General features: G+C 42.3%; 1 protein-coding gene across 6 annotated transcripts in view; it reads left to right on the forward strand.

Moving 5' to 3' along the window:
- The window catches only part of atp10d (ATPase phospholipid transporting 10D), a 319,766-nt gene that overhangs the window by 255,283 nt on the left and 37,821 nt on the right, over positions 1–26,662 (forward strand). For all 6 annotated transcript variants that reach the window (XM_078547252.1, XM_078547262.1, XM_078547241.1 and 3 more), the window contains 3 exons: positions 1,039–1,133; positions 16,190–16,316; positions 18,912–19,096. In XM_078547252.1, the coding sequence (XP_078403378.1) occupies positions 1,039–1,133; positions 16,190–16,316; positions 18,912–19,096 (407 nt within the window). The remainder of the gene's footprint in view (positions 1–1,038; positions 1,134–16,189; positions 16,317–18,911; positions 19,097–26,662) is intronic.

Here is a 26,662-nt window from a genome sequence, read left to right on the forward strand (position 1 = left end):
ACCTCAAGTTCTAGATTCCAGTAAAACTGAACTCAGTTGTGACCCTCAATAGTGGTGAACCACACTGCATTCACTGCTATTGGGATTGCAACATCTGGCCTATTAAGTCAGATGACCAAAAACTGGGTCAAAAAGTTAGGTTTTAAGAAGTGTCGTAAAGGACGAATGCGAAATAGAGAGGCAGAGAGGTGTAGGAAGGGTATTCCAGAGAATAGGGCCCAGGCAACTGATGGCATGGTCACCAATGGTGGAGTGATTAAAATGGAGGATTCTCAAGAGACCAGAATTAGAGGAGCACAGATATTTTGGAGGATTGTATGACTGGAAGGGATTACAGAGAAAGGGAGGTATGAGGCCATGGAGGAATTTGAAAACATGGATGAGATTTTTAAAAGCAAGACATTACTTAACCCAGAGCCAACAGACTGGCTTAATCTCAGACTGCTGCCAGGGAGAGCGACAGAATAGTAGGTAGGGAATGGAGTTTGGAGTATGGACCGAAAACAGTGGTTTCAGACTTTCCAATATTTAATTGGAGGAAATTTCTGTTCATCCAGTACTGGATGTTGTATAAGCAGTCTGATATTTTAGCAACTGTGGAGGAGTCGAGAGAGGTGGTAGTGAGGAAAAGCTGGATGTTGTCAGCGTACATGTGAAAATTAATGCTGTGCTTTCGGATGACATTACCAAGATGAAGCATGTAGTTGAGGAATAAGAACGGGGTACCCAGGATAGAATCTTAGGATAGATTATCATGGTCAAACTGAGTAGGGCTGTAGATCGTATCCCAAAGACCTTCCTTTAATACTAAAATAAATGTTTCATATAAAGTTGTAATTCTGAACTATATTGATGCACAGATTTCAGAGTGGCTCTGTGATTTCACTGTGCCTTTTTTTTAACCACAGACCATCTGTTTTCAGCAGTAACATGGGTCATGTTTAATTGTACATGAAATGGAATTGAATATGGTTTCTGTCATATAGAATACTTTGCGGGGTTTTAAGCTGATTCTCAATTGACTCATTTATCTTGCAGGCCATAGGGAACTGAAGGGAATTCAGGAAAGGACTCAGAATTATTTAGATGATTATGCCAAAGAGGGTCTCCGCACTCTATGCATTGCTAAAAAGGTACGTAAAAAAGAATGCGCATGATGAATGTTCTAGATATAATACACAATTTGTCATGTGTTACAAGCCAGTAACACACATAGGAATAGAGATGAAAAAGCATTCAAGAGCAATGCTCAGGGTTCATCAACATTATCTGAATTTGTTACTGATTTGAATACACCTATTTTACAGTATATTGGTAGAAATATCGTATGATTTGTTACCACTCTCTGTGTTTTGATTTGATGTTTTTGGTTTATTTAGCAACAAGCTAACATGATAGCCAATAGGTGAGTGTGAGCTCCTGCTTTTTCTCACTTGATTATTGCAGAATAAAACGAACTAGAATTCAATATGGAATTCTAAATCTCACATTTATCTGGATGAATGTCATAGAGTCATTGCGGCACAGAGGGAGGCCATTTGGCTATCAAGCCTATACTGGTTCTCTGTATAGCAACCCAGCCAGCCCCATTCTCCTGCTCTATCCCTGTAGTCCTGCAAGTTTATTTCCTTCAAGTGCCATCCAATTTCCTTTTGAAATTATTGATTGTCTTCACATCCACCACCCTCATAGGCAGCAAGTTCCAGGTTGCTCGCTGCTTTAAAAAAAAAGTTGTTCCTCTCATCCCCCAGCATTTCATGCCCAAAACCTTAGATTTGTGTCCAGAACAGAAAGTTCTGGAAATACTCAGCAAGTCTTGCAGCATCTTTGGGGAGAGAAATAGAGTTAATGTTTTGATTCGAATAAAACTCTTCTCAGAACTGAAGGAGGGTATAAAGTGATGATTTATATGTCAAAAGTGGGGAAGGGGAAGGAAGAACAAAAGAGAAGGTCTGGGATATGGCAGAGGGCAGGAGAAATTAAATGATAAAGGCCATGAAACAAAAAGCAAAGGGAGTAGTGATGGTTGTAGTCAAGTGTAAAAACATTTTTCCAGGGTGAGTGTAAACCTCAGAATAATAAACAGCTCTGTCCACAAGCAAAAACATGAAAAACAAGATTCCAACTGGCACGTGGCAAAAAAAAGAATCAAAATGGGGAACAGAGTTCATGGTTTGAAATTATTGAACTCAGTGTTGAACCCAGAAGGCTGTAACGTCCTGTCCAATTAGGATAAAATTGGAAGATGAGGTCTATATTGCGGCTATAAGTCTATACTGCCTCCCCTGTCCCTTCTGCCAAAATACATCACCTCACATTTTTCTATTAAATTCCATCTGCCACTTCCAGCCCATTCTACTAGTCTACCTATGTTCTATGTAGTTGATTGGTATCATTCTCCCTCTCATCCACGCCTCCAAATTTGTAATTCTTGGCGAATTTTGAAATTATACTTTGTATTCCAATATCCAAGTCATTTATATATATTAAAAAATTAGTAGTCCAAGCACTGACTCTTGGGAACACCGCTGTCAAGTGAGAAAAATAACCATTTGCCATGACTTGGTGTTTTCTGTCCTTGAGCCAATTTTATATCCAAGCTGACACTGACCCTCCTATTCCATGATTTTGTTAAGACCATAAGATGTAGGAGCAGAAGTAGGCCATTCGGACCATCGAGTCTTCTCCCCCATTCAATGAGATCATGACTGATCTGATAATCCTCAACCCCACTTTCCTACTTTTTCCCCATAACCCTTGACTCCCTTACTGATTAAAAATCTGTCTATCTCAGCCTTGAATATACTTAACGACCCAGCATCTACAGCCCTTTGCGGTAAAGAATTCCACAGATTGACTACCCTCTGAGAGAAGAAATTCCTCCTCATCTCTGTCTTAAGTAGGCGACCCCTTACTCTGAGATTATGCCCTCTGGTCCTAGACTCTCCCACAAGGGGAGACAATCTTTCAGCATCTACCCTGTCAAGCCCCTTAAGAATCTTATATGTTTCAAAAAAGTCGCCTCTCATTCTTCTAAACTCCAATGAGTACAGGCCCAACCTGCTCAACCTCTCCTCATAAGAAAACTCATCTGTACCCAGGATCAACCTAGTGAACCTTCTCTGGACTGTCTCCAATGCCTGTATATCTTTCCATAGATAAGGGGACCAAAACTGTTCACAGTATTCTAGGTGTGGTCTAACTAGTGCCTTGTATAGTTTTAGCAAGACTTCTCTATTTTTATACTCCATTCCCTTTGAAATAAAGGCCAACATTCAATTTGTCTTCCCTATTACCTGTTGAACTTGTATGCTAACTTTTTGGGATTCATGCATGAGGGCCCCCAAATCCCTCTGTGTTGCAGCTTTCTGCAGTCTTTCTCCATTTAAATAATATTCAGCTCTTCCATTCATCCTGCCAAAGTGCATAACATCACATTTTCCCACATTATATTCCATCTGCCAAGTTTTTGTCCACTCACTTTATCTGTCTATATCCCTTGTAGGCTCTGTGTCATCCTCACCACTTGCCTTCCCACCTATTTTTGTGCCATCCGCAATCTTGGCGACAGAACATTCACTTCCCTCATCAAAGTCATTAACATATATTGTAAATACTTGTGGCCCCAAATACTTGGTACTCCACTAGTTACAGGTTGCCATCCTGAAAATGCCCCCCTTATCCCAAGTCTCTGTCTCCTATTATTTAGCCAATCCTCTATCCATGCTAATATATTGCCCCTAACACCATGGGCTCTTATCTTATTAAGTAGCCTTGTGTGCGGTACCTTATCAAACGCTTTTTGGAAATCCAAATATATGACATCTACTGGTTTCCCTTTAGCAATCCTGCTTGTTACCTCCTCAAAGAATTCTAATAAATTTGTGAGGCATGATTTCCCCTTCATGAAGCCATGATGACTCTGCTTGATTATATTATGCATTTCTAAATGCTTTGTTATTACATCCTTTATAATAGACTCTAACATTTTCCCAATAGCGAATGTTCAGCTAACTGGCCTATAGTTACATGTTGTTTGTATCCTTTTTTGAATAAGGGTGTTACATTGGCGGTTTTTCAGTCCTCTGGAACTTTTCCAGAATCTAAGGATTCTTGGAAGATTACCACCAGTGCATCCACTATCTCTGTAGCTACTTCCTTTAATATCCTAGGATGCAACCCATCAGGTCCAAGGGACTTATCGACCTTTAGCCCCATTAGATTCCCTAGTACTTTTTCTCGAGTGATAGTTATTGTATTTATTTCCTCCCCTCCCCCTTTTGCCCCTTGATTATTTAGTATTTTTGGAATGCTATTAGTCACTTCTGTCGTGAAGACTGATGCAAAGCATTTATTCAACTCCTCTGCCATTCCTTGTTCCCCATTATTATTTCCCCAGCCGCATTCTCTAAGGGGCCTATGTTCACTTTGGCCTCTCTCTTCCTATTTATACATTTAAAGAAGCTCTTGTTATCCGCTTTTATATTACTTGCTAGTTTACCCTCAAAGTTTATTTTCTCCCTCTTTATTACTTTTTTGGTCATCTTTTGCTGGTTTTTAAAACTTTCCCAATCCTCGGGTTTACCACTAATTTTTGCCACACTGTATGTTTTTCTTTCAATTTGACACTATCCTTAACTTCCTTGGTTAGCCATGGTTGGCTTATACCCTTCCTAGAATCCTTCTTCCTCACTGGGACATATCTTTGTTGTGAGTCATGAACTATTTTCTTAAACGTCTGCCATTCTTCATCAACTATATTTTCTGCTAAACTCCTTTCCCAGTCCACTCCAGTCAACGCCACCCTCATTCCTTTGTAATTACCCTTATTTAAATCTAGCACAGTTGTTTCTGCCCCAAGTTTCTCACTCTCAAACTGAATGCTAAATTCTACCATGTTTTGGTCACTGTTTCCTATGGGATCTTTTACTCTGAGATCATTTATTAAACCTGCTTCATTACACGTTACCAGGTCCAAAATAGCCTGATCCCTGGTTGGATCCACAACATATTGTTCCAGGAAACTGTCCCGAATACACGGTATGAACTCTTGCTCGTGACTACCTCTGCCAATTTGATTTTCCCAGTCTACTTGAAGATTAAAGTCACCCATGATTAATGTACTGCCTTTTTTACATGCTCTCATTAGCTCCTGATTTATTCTCTGTCCTACATTCTAGTTACTGTTAGGGGGCCTATAGACTACTCCTACTGGTGTCTTCTTCCCCTTGTTATTTCTTACCTCCACCCATATGGATTCTACATCTGATCCAAGATCATTTCTTGCTATCGTACTTATACCATCTCATACTAACAAAGCTACCCCATCACCCTTTTCTTCTTGCTTGTCCTTTTTAAAAGTCACAAACCCCTGAATATTTAGTTCCCAGCTTTGATCTCCTTGTAACCATTGAAGAATTTTCTCCCCATCAGGGGGCGCTGAGTGGGAGTGGGCCCAGGCAAGCGCGCAGCTGATCGTTACCCGCGATCGGCTGCGCGCTGCCATTTTACATGGGCGGGCCAATTAAGGCCCTCCCGCCCAGCGTGAAGCGCACCCGTAAGTGCTGAGCACTCCCTGTGCGGGCAAGGGGAGGAGGCTGAGTTGGGGCCTGCGCTCTTTCGCGCATGCACACGAAAGAGCGTAGAAATCTCCCTGAGGCACGGAGCTGCTTCAGGGAGTTTACTTTCATTATTCAAAATTTAAATAAAGAAAAAAAAAATTTCAGACATGTTCCCCCATGTGACAGTGTCACAGGAGCTGAGAAATGTCAATGAATTTTAATGAAAAAATTTATTTGATTTATAAATCCTTCATGAAACCTCATCCCGCCTGGGCTCTTCACCTGCCCGCCAACCTTAAGGTTGGACGGGCAGCTCTGTTAATTATTTTGATTCGTTTTTAAATGGCCTGAATAAGCCTTTGACAGTTTGGCGGAGGCACAGCCAACTTTGGTGCGCGCCCGCTGAACCGAAGATTGGAATGCCGTGTGGTGACATCGGGACGCACGCCTCACGTCACTGCACGTCATTTTACACATCGACGAGCGGTGCCCACCCCCACACAAAGACCCAAAGGTTCTGTCTATAAGATCATACCCGTTCATCTCTATTTGTGCCATTAGTTCATTTATTTTGTTCTGAATACGATGTGAATTTAAGTAAAGGGCATTAATTTTGCCTTTTTACCATTTTTTCCCCCTTTACCCTATTTGTTGCTATTTTTAATGTTTGTACACCCTGTCCCTGTCATACTCTGGGTATGATACCTAAATAGCTGCCTTGCAATGTTGCCATATCCTTTTGTTTTGTAAGCCTAGGTATACCCTCTCCAAAACCCTCCCCCTACTGCCCTACTTAGTTTAAAGCCCTCTCTACAGCCCTAGTTACTCGATTTGCCAGGACACTGGTCCCATCAAGGTTCAGATGAAGCCAGTCCACCAGGAACAGCTTCCCTCTACCCCAGCACTGGTGCCAGTGCCCCATGAACTAAAACCCAATCCTCCCAGATCAATCTTCGAGCCTCACATTTAACTCCTTGACTTTATTTGCCATGGCTTAGGTAGCAATCCCAAGATTATTACCTTGGAAGTTCTGCTTTTTAAATTAGCTCCTAACTGTTCTGATTCTTTCAGCAGAACCTCCTTTCTAGTCCTATCAATGTCGTTGGTACCAACATGGACAACAACAACTGGATCCCTCCCCTTCCACTTCAAGTTCCTCTCCAGCCCTGAGGAGATATCCTTAACCCTGGCACTGGGCAGGCAACACAACCTTTGGGACTCATGCTCACGGCTGCAGAGAACAGATCTAGCCCCCTAATTATACTATCCCCTACCACTACTATGCTCCTATTTCCTCCCCCTACTTGAATGGCTGCCTGTACCATGGTGCTGTGGTCAGTTCGCTCATCCTCCCTGCAGTCCCCGCTCTCATCCACACAGCTTGCAAGAACCTCGTAACTGTTTTACAATTGCAGAGGCTGAGGCTCCTCAAAAGCTACCTCCTGCATCTCCATACCTGCCTAACCTGCAGTCACACTCTCCTGTCCCTGATCACAGACCAAATTTGAATTATCTAATCTGAGGGGTGTGACCGCCTCCTGGAGCAAAGTGTCCAGGTAACTTTCCCCCTCCTTGATGTGGCGCAATGTCTGCATCTCGGATTCCAGCTCCTCAACTCGGATTTGACGTTCCTTGAGCTGCAAACACTTACTACAGAGACATTGCTCTGGATCACCTTGGTGCCCAACAGCTCCCACATGCTACAGCAGCAACACATCACCTGTCCTGCCATCACTATCGTATTTTATTTATTTTATTAATTAATTACTCTAGTATCCCTGCTCTTTACACTTGAAAATTCCCCTGCTCTTTATACTTTATTGTAATTACTTTTTTACATACCAGTATTGATCTTATACTTAAGCTATTTTTAAGAGAAAATAAAGACTTGAGTCCTTAACACAAACTAAAGACTATAATTTTACTTTAAAGACTAGAAATACTCACCAATCCTACTCACCAATCAGCTGCTCACCCCGCTATTTTTTTTTAAACGAAGCCTCCACATGCTTCCCACTCTTTTTAAAAATGAAGTCTCCACACTCTCGCCGCTCGTTTTTAAAAATGAAGTCCCCACACTCTCTCCACTCATTTTTTAAAAATGAAGTTTCCACACTCTCTCCGCTCTTTTTTTAAAATGAAGTCTCCACACTCTCGCCGCTCTTTTTTAAAAATGAAGTCTCCACACTCTCGCCGCTCTTTTTTAAAAATGAAGTCTCCACACTCTCGCCGCTCTTTTTTTAAAATGAAGTCTCCACACTCTCTTCCTGCTCTTTTTTTTCAAAGAAGCCTCCACACTCTCCCCACTCTTTTTTCAAAATGAAGTCCCCATACTCTCTCCGCTTTTTTTTTTTAAATGAAGTCTCCACACTCTAGCAGCTCTTTTTTAAAAATGAAGTCCCCACACTCTCTCCGCTCTTTTTTTTAAATGAAGTCTCCACACTCTAGCAGCTCTTTTTTAAAAATGAAGTCCCCACACTCTCGCCGCTCTTTTTTTAAAATGAAGTCCCCACACTCTCTCCGCTCTTTTTTAAAAATGAAGTCCCCACACTCTCCCTGCTCTTTTTTAAAAATTAAGTCTCCACACTCTCGCCGCTCTTTTTTTAAAATTAAGTCTCCACACTCTCGCCGCTCTTTTTTAAAATTAAGTCTCCACACTCTCGCCGCTCTTTTTTTAAAATGAAGTCTCCACACTCTCTTCCCGTTCTTTTTTTTCAAAGAAGCCTCCACATTCTCGCCGCTCGTTTTTTAAAAATTAAGTCTCCACACTCTCTCCGCTCTTTTTTAAAATGAAGTCCTCACACTCTCACCACTCTTTTTAAAATGATGTCCCCACACTCTCCCTGCTCTTTTTTTAAATGAAGTCTCCACACTCTTTCCCCGCTCTTTTTTTAAATGAAGTTTCCACACTCTCTCCGCTTTTTTTAAAAATGAAATCCCCACCCTCTCTCCGCTCATTTTTTAAAATTAAGTCTCCACACTCTCGCCGCTCTTTTTTAAAATGAAGTTTCCACACTCTCGCCGCTCTTTTTTAAAATGAAGTTTCCACACTCTCGCCGCTCTTTTTTAAAATGAAGTCCCCCCACTCTCTCCGCTCATTTTTTAAAATTAAGTCTCCACACTCTCACCGCTCTTTTTTAAAATGAAGTTTCCACACTCTCGCCGCTCTTTTTTAAAATGAAGTCCCCACACTCTCTCCGCTCATTTTTAAAAAAATGAAGTCTCCACACTCTCGTCGCTCTATTTTTTAAAATGAAGTCTCCACACTCTCTCCGCCCTTTTTTTAAAATGAAGTTTCCACACTCTCCCCGCTCTTTTTTAAAATGAAGTCCCCACACTCTCCGCTATTTTTTAAAAATAAAGTCTCCACACATTCGCCGCTCTTTTTTAAAATTAAGTCTCCACACTCTCCCTGCTCTTTTTTAAAATGCAGTCACCACTCTCTCTCCGCTCTTTGGTTAAAATGAAGTCCCCACACTCTCGCCGCTCTTTTTTAAAATGAAGTCCCCACACTCTCTCCGCTCTTTTTTAAAAATAAAGTCTCCACACATTCGCCGCTCTTCTTTTTTAAAATTGAGTCTCCACACTCTCTCCCCGCTCTTTTTTTAAATGAAGTCTCCACACTCTCCCTGCTCTTTTTTAAAATGCAGTCACCACTCTCTCTCCGCTCTTTGGTTAAAATGAAGTCCCCACACTCTCGCTGCTCTTTTTTAAAATGAAGTCCCCACACTCTCTCCGCTCTTTTTTTAAAATTAAGTCTCCACGCTCTCGCAGCTCTTTTTTAAAATGAAGTCTCCATCTCTCCCTGCTCTTCTTTTTAAAAGGCACCAAGGTCTGGTTAATGAATACCTCGGTGTCAAATGTTAATGGAACTTGGTAAACAACTTCTTGCACTTACTAGGAATCCTTACACCCTTCCTCGAGTCAGGTACCACATTTGCCATTCTCCCATTCTCTGACATATCCCCCATCTCTGGGAAATTGGAAGATTGTGGCAAGCCCTTCCACTATCTCCATCCCCACTCCCTTTAGCAACCTGGGATGCAGGCTGTTTATAACCTAAGCCTTATGATACGATGATCATTCTTTACCCAAGTGTTTCTCCACACACACTTGACCCATTTGGCCCACCACATTCCCCAGCACCAGATCTAGCAATGCCTTCTTCCTGGTTGGATTGAGAATAAACTGGTCAAGAAAGTTCTTCTGAACACATTTCACAAATTCTTCCCCTTCCTTACCCTTTAGTCTCACAATGTTCCGAAACATATTTGGGTATTAAAGTCTCCCAGTATTTAGTTATTGCACAACTCTGTGATTTCTCTACAGATTTGCTCCTCATCTCTCTCTCTCTCACTATATGGAGCTCTGTAGAATACCCCCGTAGCATGATTTTATCCTTCAACTCTAACTAAATGGATTCTGTCTTTGCCTCCTCCAGGCATCCTCTATTCTCAACATTACTATGTCTCCCTAATCAGTACTGTTACCCCACCTCCCATTTTTGCTTCCCTGTCTTTTCTGACCATGTTGAGTCCTCACCATTTTAAGCTATGTTTCCATTATTGCCACTACATCATATTCCCTCAAGGCAATGTGTGCTTGTTGCTCATCAACTTCATCACTGCACTTTGTGTTTACCTACATGTGTTGTAAACCTGTCTTCGTATTCCTCGTGGTCCTTCTTAGTTCATGTTCCTATCCAATATGATTCTACTTCCTTCTCTACTACTATCCAGCACTCTCACTTTATACACCTTATTCTTCTTTTCTACTCCTATATGCTAGTGTCCAACCCTTGGTCAATTTAGTCTAAACCCTCCCCAACCAGGTTAGGGAACCTGCCCACAAAGATATTGATCCTGGTCCTGTTGAGGTGCATCCCATCCCTTTTGAATGGGTGCCACCTGCCCCACATCTCACAATTCCCCAAGAATCTGAAGCCTTCCCTCCTGCACCATGCCTTAAGCTATTTATCCTGCCTAGCTTCCTATTTCTACTCATACTAGCACGCAACACTGCGAGTAATTCAGAAATTACAACATTTGAGAGACTGCTTTTTAACTTCCTCCCTAGCTCCTGAAAGTCTGATGATAGGACCTCAGTCCCTAACCTCTCTATGCCACAACTTCTGGCTCACTCACTTCCCCCTGCAGAACATTCTGCATTCTCTCCATGATGCCCTTTATCCTGGCAACGCATCATGCCTGACGGTTACAGAGATGCCTGCCCAGTCCCCTAAGAATTGAATCTCCTGTAACGACTGCATTTCTGCTCTTTGTTCCCATCTGTGTAATCCTTTGCCCATTGGTACTACAGTCTAAACTGCACTTCTTTAAGGTGTTATCACTCCCATCACTCTCCAGTGCTGAGTTCTGGTTTGAGAGTGGCACATTCTGATTGGAGTTAAAAGTAGTAACCACACACCAGTAGAGGAAAATAGAAACTGCTTGAAGGCCCCTCCATTCACTCTGAGGCAGCTGTTCAGTAGCTTGCTCTGATTGCTCAGTAACCATTTTTCCTACGGTCTTTCTGAGACGGTTTTGTTTTTATTCATTCAGCGGATGTGGGCTTCGCTGGCTGGGCCAGCATTTATTGCCCATCCCTAGTTGCTCTTGAGAAGGTAGTGGTGAGCTGCCTTCTTGAACCGCTGTAGTTCATGTGGTGTAGGTACACTCACAATTCTGTTAGGAAGGGAGTTCCAGGATTTTGACCCAGCGACAGTGAAGGAACGACAATATATTTCCAAGTCAGGATGGTGAGTGACTTGAAGGGGAACTTCCAGGTGGTGGTGTTCCCATCTATCTGCTGCCCTACTAGATGGTAGTGGTTATGGGTTTGGGAGGTGCTGTCTAAGGAGTCTTGGTGAATTCCTGCAGTGCATCTTGTAAATGGTACACACTGCTGCTACTGTGCATCGGTGGTGGAGGGAGTGAATGTTTGTGGATGTGGTGCCAATCAAGCAGATTGCTTTGTCCTGGACGGTGTCAAGCTTCTTGAGTGTTGTGGGAGCTGCATTCCTCCAGGCAAGTGAGGAGTATTCCATCACACTTCTGACTTGTGCCTTGTAGATGGTGAACAGGCTTTGGGGAGTCAGGAGGTGAGTTACTTGCCACAGGATTCCTAGCCTCTGAACTGTGAGATCATGAAAACAAGCAGGCAGTTTAAATATGGGCCTTAAGGGAGTTTGTGTGAAAATCTGTGTTCTATTGCAACTTGGCACCTAGCACTCATTGTATTTGAAAGTAATTAATTATACATAAGCTGTTTAGTGCTCAATGAATCTTGTCATGCGACTTAAATTCCAACAAGACAAAAACTTATGCTCTGAATTCCCAAATGCACTAATGCCCAGCCTCACTGCCAAATCATGTTATTTTTCATTATTTCTTTCCTACACACCACGAATGCTGTGGTAACCCTTTATTATTGAGTGGGTGAGTAAGTTTGGCTGCCAATTTGTTGTGAGACTGTTTCCTAGTACTCGCATTGACCAATTTCACCACCACATTCATTTTTTAGTCTTATTTACTATCAAAACATTTTGGGCATGAATTCCAATTGTGTAGCAGTACTTATAATGACTCTACAAAAGCCTTCCTGCACAGTTGTAGCATGGGAGACACTGCTTCCCACAGCCCCCTGTGGCATGAGACAACTAGACTGATGCACGCAGAAACTGAACAGGACTAACCATATAAATATTGTGGCTACAAGGCTAGGAAGCCTGCAGCGAATAACTCACCTCCTGACTCACCAAAGCCTGTACACCGTCTACAACGCACAAGTCAGGAGCATGATGGAATACTTTCCACTTGTCTGGATGAGTGCAGCTCCAACAACTCTCAAAAAGCTTGACATCAAGACAAATCAGCCCACTTGATTGGCACCCCATCCCACCCACATTCACTCCCTTCACCATTGATGCACAGTGACAGCAGTGTGTACCATCTACAAGATGCACTGCAGGAACTCACTAAGCCTCCTTAGACAGCACCTTCCAAACCCACGCCCACTACCATCTAGAAGGACAAGGGCAGCAGACACATGGGAACATCACCACCTGAAAGTTCCCCTCCAAACCACTCACCATCCTGACTTGGAACTATATCACCGTTCCTTCACTGTCGCTGGGTTAAAATCCTGGAACTCCCTCCCTAACAGCAGTGTGGGTGAACCAACACCATGGGGACTACAGCAGTTCAAGAAGGCAGCTCATCATCAAGAAATTCATCTCGGTGAATGCCTGATATCCTGGCATCATCCATGATACTTTTATCCTGCAATAGTCAGCAATTCCCACAGTCTTCAGGCCTCCATAATGTATCACAAAATGGCTGGTTGGCCACAATGGCTACCACATTCACACATGGTTCATGGCACCCTTCTGCCATCCCAGCACATGAGGTCAGAGGCACTTCAGAAAGCCATGGAGCCACCAGCACCTAAAGCAGAGGTTTCACTGCTTAGTTTGTTCAGGGGATCTCTGCAGTACAGTTGGGTCTTGACATTTGTGCCACATCCTCCACAGCCTAGCAATTATGAGAGCCCAGCCACTACCTCCTGGGATCTGGAGGCCACCACAGGAGCAGGCGGCAGGAAGGAGACCACATCCACCACATTCAACTGGATGGAGCAAAAGGGACCACATTGAGGCTTTGCTTTAAAAAAAACTGCAGCATTCTCAACACGGACCTACCATTTCTCTCAAAGTACATCGATTTCAGACTCCCATGACAAAGTCCCCTTGGACAACATCACCTAATTAAGGACATTCACAAAAACCTTCACCAAAAACTTTATCCAGCAATAAATAAATAATACTGACAAAAACGAATTACCCTTGTCCATCCTCTTAGTCACGCAGGTGATCTTACCTGACCTAGTGCTCCTACACAGTGCTACCGTGGCTGGTAGAAGACTACCCAGTTTCACTGAGAAAGGCTGCAAATGGTGTTTAACTAATTTGATTTAGTTTTTTGATGAGGTAAAAGAGCGGATTGACAAGTGTAATGCAGCTGATGTGTATATAGATTTCGAAAAGGCATTTGATAAAGTGCCATATAACAGGCTTGTCAGCAAAGTTGAAATAAAGGAGACAGTAGTAGCATGGATACAAAGTTGGCTCAGTGACAAGAAAGTAGTGTGAACGGTTGTTTTTTCAGAGATCAGGTTCAGATAATCAGGTTCGCCAGGGTCAGTATTGGAACCGCTGCTTTACTTGATCTGTATTAATGACCTAGATTTAGATGCATAGGATGCAATTTCAAAACTTGCAGTTGACACAAAACTTGGAAATATTGTGAAGCGTGAGAAGGATAGTGATAGACTTCAAGAGAACAGGCATTTAACATTTGTAATTCTCCAGTCCTCAGGCACTGAAGGTCAAAGGGGGATTGGAAAATTGGGGCCAGCACCTCCGCATTTTCCACTAATGTTTCCCTCAGTAGCCTAGTTTTATGATCCCGAACTGAGTTTACCACTGGAGTTTACCTGATCCCAGGGTGGAACCCAGCTTGATAGATCCTAACTTTTGTTTGTTTGTTTAGATATGTGGAGAGGAGCTACTGAACAAAGTCACCGGAGTCAGCGAATGAACTTTTAACAAAAGTATAAAACATTTATTAAACAAGAAAAGATTAATTATATTACAATACTGCTTCACCCACAACTATACCTTTACAGATATATACAGATTTGTCAGGATCACACAAGTTACAAAAGCTTTCTTATACTCTAATGTTCACAGTAAGTACAGTCCATGTCAATCAATTGGCAACCTGTGGTCAGACACACCGCATTCTGAAACCAAGTGACAGATGCCACCCCAGACAGATACCATGGATCTCTCTTCAACTTCCCCCAGATGCTTGTTAAACCGTGAGCCAACCAGTCTCACTGAACTCCGTCTTTCACAGAAGGGTTTCCAATCTCCAATTTCCAAGAACTCGCCTTGGAATCTTCTCCCAAACCAACGGTTTCTCTCAGACGTCTTCAACAAAGGTTCATCTCCAGGGTTTCAAACTCTCCTTCTGATTTCCTCCCCCCAGCTCACCACATGCATTCAAGCTTTCTTCCGCGCACTTTCTCTCATTGACTCAACTGTCAACAGTACACCACTGCTCACATGCCCATAGCAAAGAGTTACAGGCCTTCAGTTGCCTCTTTGGAACTTCTGACTTCTCACAAGCCTTTACACCACTTTGACTCTGCTTCCTGCAGCTTGGAGCCTTTCTCTGCCCCTCACTCTGAACTTCACTTAACAGGACCTTTTTCCAGGTTCGTGCCCTTCCTTTGACTAAAAGGTCTGCTTGTGACTTTCTCCTGTTCCTCTCCCCTGGATTCTCGGGGACTTTCTTCTTTAGCTTGGGACTATCCATCTGTCCCTTTTGCTCCAGGCTCCCTCTGGCAGCTCCTTTCAACCAACGTTAGCTTGGAACTGGCTATCTGAGCCTTCTAGGCTGCTTCTGCCTGGCAGCTGTCTTCAAAACTACACTCAAAACCTGCTGTTTCTAATTTCTGTGGGAGGGAACTGCCTCTCTGGAACCCTGTCGCTAGGCAACAGCCCAGTTTTTCTACTCTTGTGTTTGCTTAACTTCTCTTAGAGTCGTAAACTCTCATTGGAAATGCAGGCACCTTTTAAACTGAATCTAAAACTCCTTGACCTTTTCTTAACGCACAGATACAGAAATACAAATTAAAGTTAAACATTAAAGCCAAAAGTCCTTCCTGACACCCACAAATACCAATATAACTTTCTTAAACTATCTATATTTCTTAACACCTAGGATGCATCCAGTCCAGACCAGTGGCTTTTCTACTTTGAGGTCTGCCAAACTTTTAAGTGCCTCCTCTTGATCTATTTTTTATCGTGTTCAGTATCACTACTACCTCCTTTATTGGGACATTGTCATCATCCCCTTCTCTAGTGAAAACAGTTTGTACTAAGAGGTACACTAAGACTATGAGACATCAATTAAAGAGGTTTTGGTACAGAGGAAGAATATGAAGGAATGCATCAAAAGTTAGATGCAAATATCTCTGACTACTCTTAACATCTGAGAACTAATGAGTTACCTTGGAAACTGAATGCAGTCTGCTTGATTGTGTGCATTCCTGATTGCTTATTGATGTCCTAGTTTGGAAGCTGATGCTGCTGTTGGCACTTGAGATCATAATGACTTCTCTGTAGAAACTTTGCATATTTTCAGAAATATGTATACCTCTATTCATTGGACTGTGCAAACTGACCTTTCTGTGTTTCTAAAAGATGATCATATTGCAAATTGAGAATTGTGAAAGAATACCAGATACTCATCACTTCGGGATAAACTAAATACAAATTATCTTGCTGCAACATTGTAAATATACAAACAGAATGCACCAACAGTTATCGAATATTTTTGTAACGAAAGGTTAACCTTGTAAAGATTTTACTATGTTAGCCAGTGTTCATATTTAGACATAACAAAAACAGAATAACCTGGGAAAACTCAGCAGGTCTGGCAGCATCGGTGGAGAAGAAAAGAGTCGACATTTCGAGTCCTCACGACCCTTCAACAGAACATAATTAGACATAGTTGGGCTTGAGATAGTTCGTTCTAACCCCCACCTTTCCTTTTCGGCAGGTGATGAATGATGCTGAGTACTCAGAGTGGCTAAAATTCCATCTTTTAGCGGAGACAAGTATTGATAACCAAGAGGAGCTCCTACTTGAATCAGCTCTTAAGCTAGAAACTGAGCTAACACTGCTTGGTAAATAATTGCAAGTACAAACCATGAAATATAGTCTACATTCTTATAGCAGCTTAGCTTGATGTATTTATTTTAGTATTGTGTTAAGGATGTGTTCAGAATTGTTTACCTGGTTCAGCAGATCTTGCTTAACTCTATGGGTGGAATCTTCCCAGTCCCCTGGAGATGGACTTGAAGGTGGAACGTGGAGGAAATTTTGAAACCAAGGTTTTGGATCAATGTGGCAATTTTGCCTGAAGCAGGTCATCACTGACAATGGTGTGTAGCCAATTTGAATAAGTAAGTGCCCACTTGTAGGCAGATTGCAGACGGCAATCTTGAGGGCAGAGTGAGCCCTCCTGTCCTTAACCCTCTCCATCAGAACTGCTTTTGCCACAGGGTCACAGCTGTGGCCACAGGCCATCCTGTGGAGAGGCTTCCCCTCCACAATGATGGCCTTGCAGCTGTGCCCACGAACATTTCTTAAATTCTAGCACATCTTCCAAGGACACCTTTGTATTCTCCTGCCTGCCACGGCAGCACCCACCTCTCCTAGTGGAGCTACGGCAGGACAATACTCCGAGCTCTCCCACTGGGCCAGCCTATTGTCTGTTCTGTCCACCATCCTTAATTGGATGATGCTCCTGGAGGCAGCTTCTTAATTGGCCCCTTCCAGAAAGATTGCGCAGGTGGACAGCCAGGCAGCATCAGTGGAGTCAAGATCCACTTTTGATCCTGAACTCTCAAAATCTTCAAAGGCGGTGAGATTCCACTCAGGGCTGCAGAATACAGTTTTGAGAGTGTTGTGCAGTTTGTCTCAAATGTTAATCTCCCTATCCAAATATATTTTTTTTAGAATTTTTAGAATTTTTGGGACTGTGGGAAGCTGGGCTTATTAATACACCACAGAACTATAGAAAAATTACGATTCAGAAAGAGGCCATTTAGCCCATTGTGTCTGTGCTGGTCCAAAAAAAGGAAAAAAAACTAGCCACTCATTTTAATCCCACTTTCCAGCACCTGGTCTGTAGCCCTGCAGTTTACAGCTCTTCAGATGCAGATCCAGGTACCTTTATAAATGAGCTTTAGCCTCAACCACCATCTTAGGCAGTGAAATCCAGACTCCCACCACTCTCTGGGTGAAAATGTTTTTCCTCATGTCCCCTCTAATCCTTCTGCCAATCACTTTAAATCTATGCCCCCTGGTAATTGACCCCTCAGCTAGGGGAAACAAGTCTTTCCTATCTACCCTCTCTAGGCCCCTGATAATTTTATACACCTCAGTTAGGTCGCCCCTTAGCCTCCTCTGTTCTAAGGAAAACAACCCTAGCCTATCCAATCTCTCCTCATAGCTGAAATTTTCAAGCACTGGCAACATTCTTTTAAATCTCCTCTGCACTCTCTCCAGAGCAATTATGTCCTTCCTCTAATGTGGTGGCCAGAACTGTACACAGAATTCCAGCTGTGGCCTTACCAACGTTTTATACGTGCATCTTTTTTCTGAATTCCCTTAAAACTGCTGGTGAAATCTTTGTTCAAGAATAACTAAGTCATCCCAGTGGCATTACCGTGGGAGCAGGGTTTTGTGCCATTGCATTTGCCAGTCTACAATGTTTCACACATTTTCTTTAATGAGACAATCATGGGTTTATAAGCAAAGAACCTCACTAAGGGAATTGAGATCATGTGCAGTCTCTGGTGAAGCAGGGTTAGAAGGTGGGGGATAATTGGATCGGTGAGTAAAGCTGACTTTCATATTAAAGTCATAACTTTTATAGTTTATTAATGCTTTGATTTTACCTGGTAGCTCACAGGTAAACACCAAAACTTATTTTCATTTGGGAAGCAGAATTATTTGAAGCAGTAAAGGCCAGGGCAGCAGTTCTCCACCTTTTTGCTTGAAGCTCCCTCTGCACACCCCGTCCTAATCCCATCCCACAACCCCACCCACCACGCACCCCCACACCTACAACCCCACCCACAACCCCCCCGCCCCCACCCCCTCTGCCCCACCGTGTTTTATAAAAGTTCCTCGGACCAGGCCTAGGTTCAGAAAATAAACTATCTTTGAATGGTTCATGAACTGTTTGGTTGAGAATGTCTTTTCTAAGGAACTGGGAGACTTAAAACTGAGGTGCAACAGCACTCGCGTACATGATTTGTTTAAATGTGCAATTCTCTTCATAAATGTGGAAAGTTGGCAGCAGGAAATAAGTTTTTATAGACAGGGAATGCATGCAAACATAAGACTATATAAAATTGTGTAAACATAATATATCGCATTCAACCACAGGACCTATGAACAAACTTGACCTTCACCTAGTTCCCATCCACTTGAAACAGGAATTATTAGAAAGGCAGCAGGAGCAGTTTTTATGCAGGCCTGCAGCCTGAGGCCAGCACCTTTGGAGATGATAACTAAAAGCTGATCAGGAATTAAATCTTGCAGCCATGTTCATGATTTTTCAATAAACCTATAAAGTTAAACTCAGTTTCATAATTTGCAATGCATCAGAAAATATAATTCTTAAAACACAATCATGTAGCAAATCCTTTGAATTGTTCCACATGATTTTCAGTATGGAAATAACAAACAATTTGTATTCCCATGGTTAGGTGCTACGGGCATTGTCGATCGCTTACAGAAGGGTGTCCCAGACACTATCATGGCACTTCGAAAGGCAAAGATAAAGATTTGGGTCTTAACAGGTGACAAACAAGAAACCGCTGTTAACATTGCTTATGCCTGTAAGCTCCTGGAGAAGGAGGACAGCATTTTCACTCTTAACACACATAACAAGGTAAATGGAAACCTATGTGTACTGCATGGTGGTGTTGGAACAGTAACTTCGGTTATTACTAGACACTGGTGTTCAAAAATTTAAAGCTGTGAGCAAAATGAAAGTTTTTGTTGAAAATATTCTTTATATTTAAACAAGTATTCGTATTAACTGGAGTTTAGTGATAAAGACATCTCTTTTTCCACTATTTATTTCAGAATTCTTTTATTTTTTGGCTTGATCGCCTCAAGTTCTTCGGTTGTTCTCTTTCAGTGTGCAAGTCCTTTAACTAAACTGAGATCATTCTGGAGTGTAGGACAGTACCAAATTCCTGTTTGCAAAAACTGATAATCTCTGACCACAGTCCACAGCAATCTTTGTGCTCAGTTCCGACAAGTCATGCATGTTTTAATGTCCCAAATCAAAGACACCTGCTCTGTTGTCCCTCCTCCCCCTGACTCAAACCCACTTACCCATCGCAGCACCCCCCTCTTTGTTCAGTCCCCTCCCCAAGCACCCAAAGCAGTCTCCCATCTGTTAAAAGAACATAAAATAATAGAAGTAGGAGTAAACCATAAGGCCCTTCAAACCTGTTCTGCCATTCAATATGATTATGGCTGATCTTCTGCCTCATCTCCACTTTCCTGCCCACTCCCCTTAATCTCTTGATTCCCTGATTGACCACAATTCTGTCTATCTCAGCCTTAAATATATTCAATAGTGTTGCACCCACAACCCTCTGGGGTAGAGTATTTGAAAAATTCACAACTGATTATGGCTGGTATTCTGCCTCAACTCCACTTTCCCAATCACTCCCCATATCCCTTGATTCTCTGAATGACCAACCTTAAATACGTTCAATGATGGAGCACCCAAAACCCTCTTAGGGTAGAGTGTTCTAAGGATTCATAACCCTTTGAGTCAAAAGATTTTTCATTTCAGGCCTAAATGATTGGCCTCTTACCTTGAGACTGTGCCACCGTGTTCCAGATTTCCCAGCCATGGGAAATAACTTCCATGTCTACACCATCAAGTCCCTTCAGAATCTTGAGATCACCCCTCATTCTTCCAAACTCCGGGGAGTTTAGGCCCAATTTACTCAGCCTCTCATTATACGATAACCCTTTCATCCCAGGAACCAATCTAGTGAACCTTTCCTGTACCACCTCCAGTGTAAGCATGTTGTTCTTTAAATCTGGAGACCAAAACTGCACTCACAAGTCAGGTGTGGTATCATCAAAGCCCTGTACAATCGTAGCAAGACTTCTTTATTCTTGTACTCCAATCCCCTTGCAATAAAAGCCAACCTGCCATATATCTTCCTAATTGCTTGCTATACTTGCATGCTAACTTTGTGTTCCTGGTAAGCCCATTTGAACATCAACATTTACAAGTTCTGTGTCTTTTAATAGATATTCAGCTTTTCTACTGTTACTACCAAAGTGAATAACCTCTCACTTCCCCACATTATATTCTATCTGCCATCTTGTTGCCCACTCATTTACCTGAGTATACATCTTTGCAGTCTCGTCCTGTTCTCCTCACAGCTTATTTTCTCACCTAGCTTTGTATCGTCAGCAAACTTAGAGAGATTAGCATCAGTCTCTTTGCCTAAGTTGTTAATATAGATTGTAAATATTTGAGGCCCCAAGCACTGATCCTTGTAGAACTCCTCAATCAATACCTGCCAAACTTGAAAATGCCCCGTTTATTCTTCCTCTTTGCTTCCTGTGCATTAAGCAATCCTCCATCCATGCTAATATATTACCCCCGACTCCATGACTACTCCTTATCTCGCATATTAAACTTCTTTTATCAAATGCCTTTTGGAAATCCAACTTTACTGGCTCCCCTTTACCCACCCTACTAGTTACATCTTCAAAAATCACGAATATATTTGTCAAACCATGATTTCCCTTTCATGAAGCCATGTTGATTTTGTCTGATCATACTATGGCCTGAATCTTCTGGTTGGCATGCGGGGGTGGGCCCTGCTCGCTGACGCGTAAAATGACGTGCAGTGATGTCTGGCATGCGTCCCGACCGCACTGCGCGTTATTCCGATCCTCAGTTCGGCTGGCACGCAGCTGACTCTGCTGAGCGCATGCCGAACTGTCAAAGTCCTATTAGGGCCATTAATTAACTAATTAAACTGCTTCTCAGGGCTGCCTGTCCAACCTTAAGGTTGGCGGGCAGGCGAAGAGCCCAGGCGGCCTTCGCATTTATCATGAAAACTCATCTGTGGGCGCGTTGAGGTTTCATGAAGTGTTTATTAATTAAATAAATTTTTTAATTAAAATTCATTGACATGTCCCAGCTCGTGACACTATCTGAATAATTTTTTCTATTTTTTTTTTAGTTTTCATAAAGCAAACTAAGAAGGGTTGTAGAGATAAGCCAGGGAACTACAGGCCAGTGACTCTCACGTCAGTAGTAGGGAAACTATTGAAGAAAGTTCTGAAGGAGAGTATCTATCTCCACGTGGAGAGACAACGTTTGATCAGGGATAGTCAGCATGGCTTTGTCAGAGGGAGGTCATGCCTAACAAATTTGATTGAACTTTTTGAGGAGGTGACCAGGTGTGTAGATGAAGGTAGTGCAGTTGATGTAGTTTATATGGATTTCAGCAAAACCTTTGACAAGGTCCCACATGGGAGACTTATAAAGAAGGCACATGCACATGGGATACAAGGTAATTTGATAAGGTGGATTCAAAATTGGCTTAGTTGTAGGAGGCAGAGGGTAATGACAGAAGGATGCTTTAGTGACTGGAAGCCAGTGTCAAGTGGCGTACCACAGGGACCTGTGCTCGGTCCCCTATTATTTGTCATTTATATAAACGACATAGATGACTATGTGGGGGGTAGGATTAGTAAGTTTGCAGATGACACAAAGTTTGGCCGGGTGGTTAACAGTGAGGTTGAGCGTCTTGGGCTACAGGAAGATATAGACGGGATGGTCAAATGGGCAGATAAGTGGCAGATGGAATTTAACCCTGAAAAGTGTGAGGTGATACACTTTGGAAGGAGTAATTTGACAAGGAAGTATTCAATGAACGGCATGACACTAGGAAGTTCTGAGGAACAAAGGGACCTTGGCGTGTGTGTCCATAGATCTCTGAAGGCAGAGGGGCGTGTTAGTGGGATGGTGAAAAAGCCATTTGGGACACTTGCCTTTATCAATCAAGGCATAGATTACAAAAGTAGGGAGGTCATGTTGGAGTTGTATAGAACCTTGGTGAGGCCACAGCTGGAGTACTGTGTGCAGTTCTGGCTGCCACATTATAGGAAGGATGTGATTGCACTGAAGGGGGTGCAGAGGAGATTCACCAGGATGTTGCCTGGGATGAAACATTTAAGTTATGAAGAGAGGTTGGATAGACTTGGGTTGTTTTTGTTGGAGCAGAGAAGAATGAGGGACGACCTGATGGAGGTGTACAAGATTATGAGGGGCATGCACAGGGTGGATAGGGAGCAGCTGTGTTCCCCTTAGTTGAAGTGTCAGTCACAAGGAGGCATAAGTTCAAGGTGAGGGGCAGGAGGTTTAGGGGGGATGTGAGAAAAAGCGTTTTTACCCAGAGGGTGGTGACAGTCTGGAATGCACTGCCTGGGAGGGTGGTGGAGGCGGGTTCCTTTAAAAAGTACCTGGCACGTCATAACATTCAAGGCTATGGGCCAAGTGCTGGTAAATGGGATTAGGTAGGTAGGTCAGGTGTTTCTCATGTGTCGGTGCAGACTCGATGGGCCGAAGGGCCTCTTCTGCACTGTGATTCTGTGAAAATAATCTCCCTGAGGCAATCCATGTCTCAGGGAGATTTCTGCGCTCTTTCGCACGCATGCGCGATAAAGCGCAGGCCCCGACTCTCCCTTCTTCCCCCACCCGCATAGGGAGCACTCAGCGCTTCTGGGTGCGCGCCACGCTGGTCGGGCCTTAATTGGCCCACCCATGTAAAATGGTGGCGCGCAGCCGATCACGATTGGCTGCATGCCCACCCGTTCCCACCCAGCCCGCCCGACGGGAAGAAAATTCACCCCCATGATTTTCTAGCTGCATCGTTAACTCCCTTAATAATAGATTCCAGCATTTTCCCGATGACTGAAGTCAGACTAATGGGGGTCAGATTGGAGGGGGAGGAGATTAATGTCAAGTCCTATTCTCACATTGATCTTTTCTAACTCCCAGCAATGCACCTATAAGATTAGTTGGCCTCAATATTCAATTTACTTCTTGAAAATTGAAATAACATGAAATGAAGAAAAACTTTCTCTATTATTTCCATTTCTGGTCCCAATTTCTCCCTTTTTCACTCTCTCAACCTCCAGTATGAAATTCAGTAACTGATGAAAACAATGGTAGTTAAAGAAAAAACATTCATAAGGCATTTTGAGTAACCAGTGGAGGCCCAAATTGTACAGTCAGCGTGACAGGTTTTTCTTAAATAAACCGATCAGAAATGTGACATAGGAATTTATAATAGTTAGAAAAAGCTGACATAGAATGTAACAGCAGACAGTAATGTTGCACAGACACGTAGTGAATGCTTATTAATGTGTAGCCTAGTGGACGTCCTGAGACGTAACATGGAACGTGACAACCAAGTGCAGTATCGAAGTTTGGCTCGCAATAATCTATCAATCTCAAGTTTAAAATTATGAATTGAGATAGCATCTACTACAGTTTGTGGGATAGTGAGATTTCCACACTTGTCATGTGAAGGGTCGAAGAAGTGTTTCCTTACTTATCTCCTGAATGGGTTAGCTCTAATTATGTCACTGTCTTCAACACTCCACCATTGGAAAAGGTTTCTCTCTAGATACCCTATCAAAAGCCTCAATCAAATTACCCCTTAACCTATATTATGGAATAGAAATCCCCACAACCCTCCACGCTCTCTGCTCTTCTCTAATTCTGTTCTTTTGAGCAGCCTGATTTTAATTGCTCCACCATTGGCAGCCATACCTTCAGTTTCCTAGGGCCCTAAGCTCTGGAATTCCCTTCCTAAACTTCTCTGCTCTTTACATCCCTTTCCTGAAAACCTACAGATTTGGCCATACTTTTGGTCAACTGCCTTAATATTGTCATATGTGGTACACTGTCAAATTCTGTTTTCTGATGCTCCTGTGAAGTGCTTTTAGGGTGTTTTATAACGTTAAAGGCACTATATACCAACAAGTCGTCATTGTAGTAGGAGGAGCCGCCACTGTCATTCTGGCTCGGTGGTAGAGGAGGATGGAGGAGAGAGGAAGAATAAGAAAGGAGGAGCAGGAGGCTACAGAAAAGGGAACAAAGGTACAGAAGTTATCTCAATGGGAGAGAGATGGCCTAGGCCTTCGCCTGAGCAGAGACTGATCCTTCCCATTCACTAATAGACATTTTGGAGGGAGGGAAGGTGTAGCCAATGGAGCAAGCTTTCCATCCCGCCAAGATCCCTCATTCTGCCTGAATGGGACAGAGGAGGTCTGGATAGGCCTTTCTTCTAACCAGAGCCCAAAATTGTTTGTAGTGGGGGTGGGGGGAGGGTGAACATGTTGTGAGCGTTGGCGTCAGGCCAACAGGGGCATATCAAGACATATCCTCAGAGGAGAATTGGTATTTTCATGCTTGAAAATATTCCTAGGGAAGCAACTTGGTTGAGGTGAGATGTCTAGTAAATGACAAAGATGAGAAGGCACAGTCAAGAAAGTTGTCAGTTTCTATTCTGGAGTAAAAGAATATTGGTGTGCTCATAGGTTGCCACTATCTAGAGGTGAAGCATTCCCAAATATTGGAGCTTAGTTTTACCTTTGATAGGATAACCTAGAATTTGAAAGATTATGAGTACAATTATTCCTCCTGGATGGATCTCGGGCTGGGTGAAACTAACAAGCAAGGTGTAACGTCATTGACGTTGAAAACTTCAAACACAGTGTCATGTACAGGTATGACTGATAAGACAAGCAGTATAATTGGTTTTCCCAAAAGAATGCAGTTTCCAGGAAACTTGAAGCCCTGTGTTGCAAATTTAATGTACAATATATTTTTATAGTCTGTGGCAAAAGCCCTGCTACTGAATTAGATAGTGAGCATTACTTTTATTGAAGAATGATGTAATTGTGATAGCATAATTCTTCTGCACAGGTGAGCTATATACAGTTTTTTAATAGGAATTTTCTTTTGGATATGGATAGGAAGAGAAGGAAATGAAAATAGATGGCAAGTGATTTCTCAGTGCGTTCAAACAAAGGTTAGGGTCGAGTTGTTCTTTCACTCTAAATCTCCAGGGCTCAAAACAAAATATTTCTAAGAAATAAAAGAACAGTTGTGTAATCTCATTTGCAATATATTGACTCTTTCAGGTTTTGTTTCTTAGCTTCCCAATTTGGAATCCTTTTTTTGCTATTTGTTTTTCTATGTATTCACTTTTTTTCAAGCCATTATCTTGTATCTTCCTCTACTATTTATTTTTTATGGAGGTGGGGAGTGGTTAGTGAGTTTGATGGGCTATGTACTTCTCCATACCTGCTATCATTGACTAAAAGTAACAACTGAATGGAATGTTTGTTTTTCCCCGACATTGATCTTTGCAGTGCCCCTTTAAGCAGGATAGCCGAGGGTTAAACTTAGTGGAGGCAGCTTGTTTGAGTGACAGTAGCCATAGCATTTGAATTTGCAGTCTTTGAAGTCTTCTGTTTTGGAGGTAAATAGCAACTCTTTGAACTGACAAGTCAGTTATATTTTCTATGCTCCCTAACTCAGCCATTTTAAAACCTTGTTAAAAGAATTAAAAAATCAATTTGGATTAAAGTTGCACTTTTGTGCTTGATTTTCCAGTTTTATTTGAAATGATGCAATTTTAAATTTGTTTCTGTGCTGTGTATGCATGGTGAACAAACTGAAATGCCCCTAAGTTAGGGAAAACCAACCAAATACGATTAGAAATGGGAATTAAAATTTATTACACCAGGTAGACCATGTTCAAATATTTTTGTTTTGATTTGTACTTATCTTCAGTCATTCTAAGTAAAGGCAAGTTAATTGAATGTAGCCAACAATCCAATCTTTAGCTTCTGTACACTGGGTATGTAGTGATCTGTTTTTCCAACAATGTTTAGTTAACCAATGTTTAGAATCAAAAATCAAATGAATCACAGATGCCATTCTCTGCCTTGAAGCAAAATAGTGACAATGTGTACCCAAACCACACTCATTGGCATGATTATTTGCTTTGAGCCTTTCTGATTTGGCATATGCTAATAATAACCCTTCTGATTTGGAGCAAGTTCTGAATTTGCTTCCAGGAAAGCAAGAATGGAATTTTGCTTTATTCGGAAGATGTTTCAAGTTTCTGATAGTTTTAGTGATGATACATGGTACTTTTGTTAACTTTGTACTTGAATTTTGAACTTTTCCTTTTAATTTCTGACCTTGCTCTTGATGAGCACAAAAAATGCACAAGTCTTTAGGAAATAACATATTCAATATATGATGTTAATTGGGAAGTTCAAAGGGTTTCTCTGCACCTTGACAGTCTGTTATTGGTTGTGGAAAAGGTGAGCTGTGAAAGACACTTCCTGATCAAATGAGTATCTCAGACTGGCATATTCCTGG

This window comes from Cetorhinus maximus, chromosome 1 (genome assembly GCF_964194155.1).
Source record: "Cetorhinus maximus chromosome 1, sCetMax3.hap1.1, whole genome shotgun sequence".
In the NCBI taxonomy this organism is placed as follows: domain Eukaryota; kingdom Metazoa; phylum Chordata; class Chondrichthyes; order Lamniformes; family Cetorhinidae; genus Cetorhinus; species Cetorhinus maximus.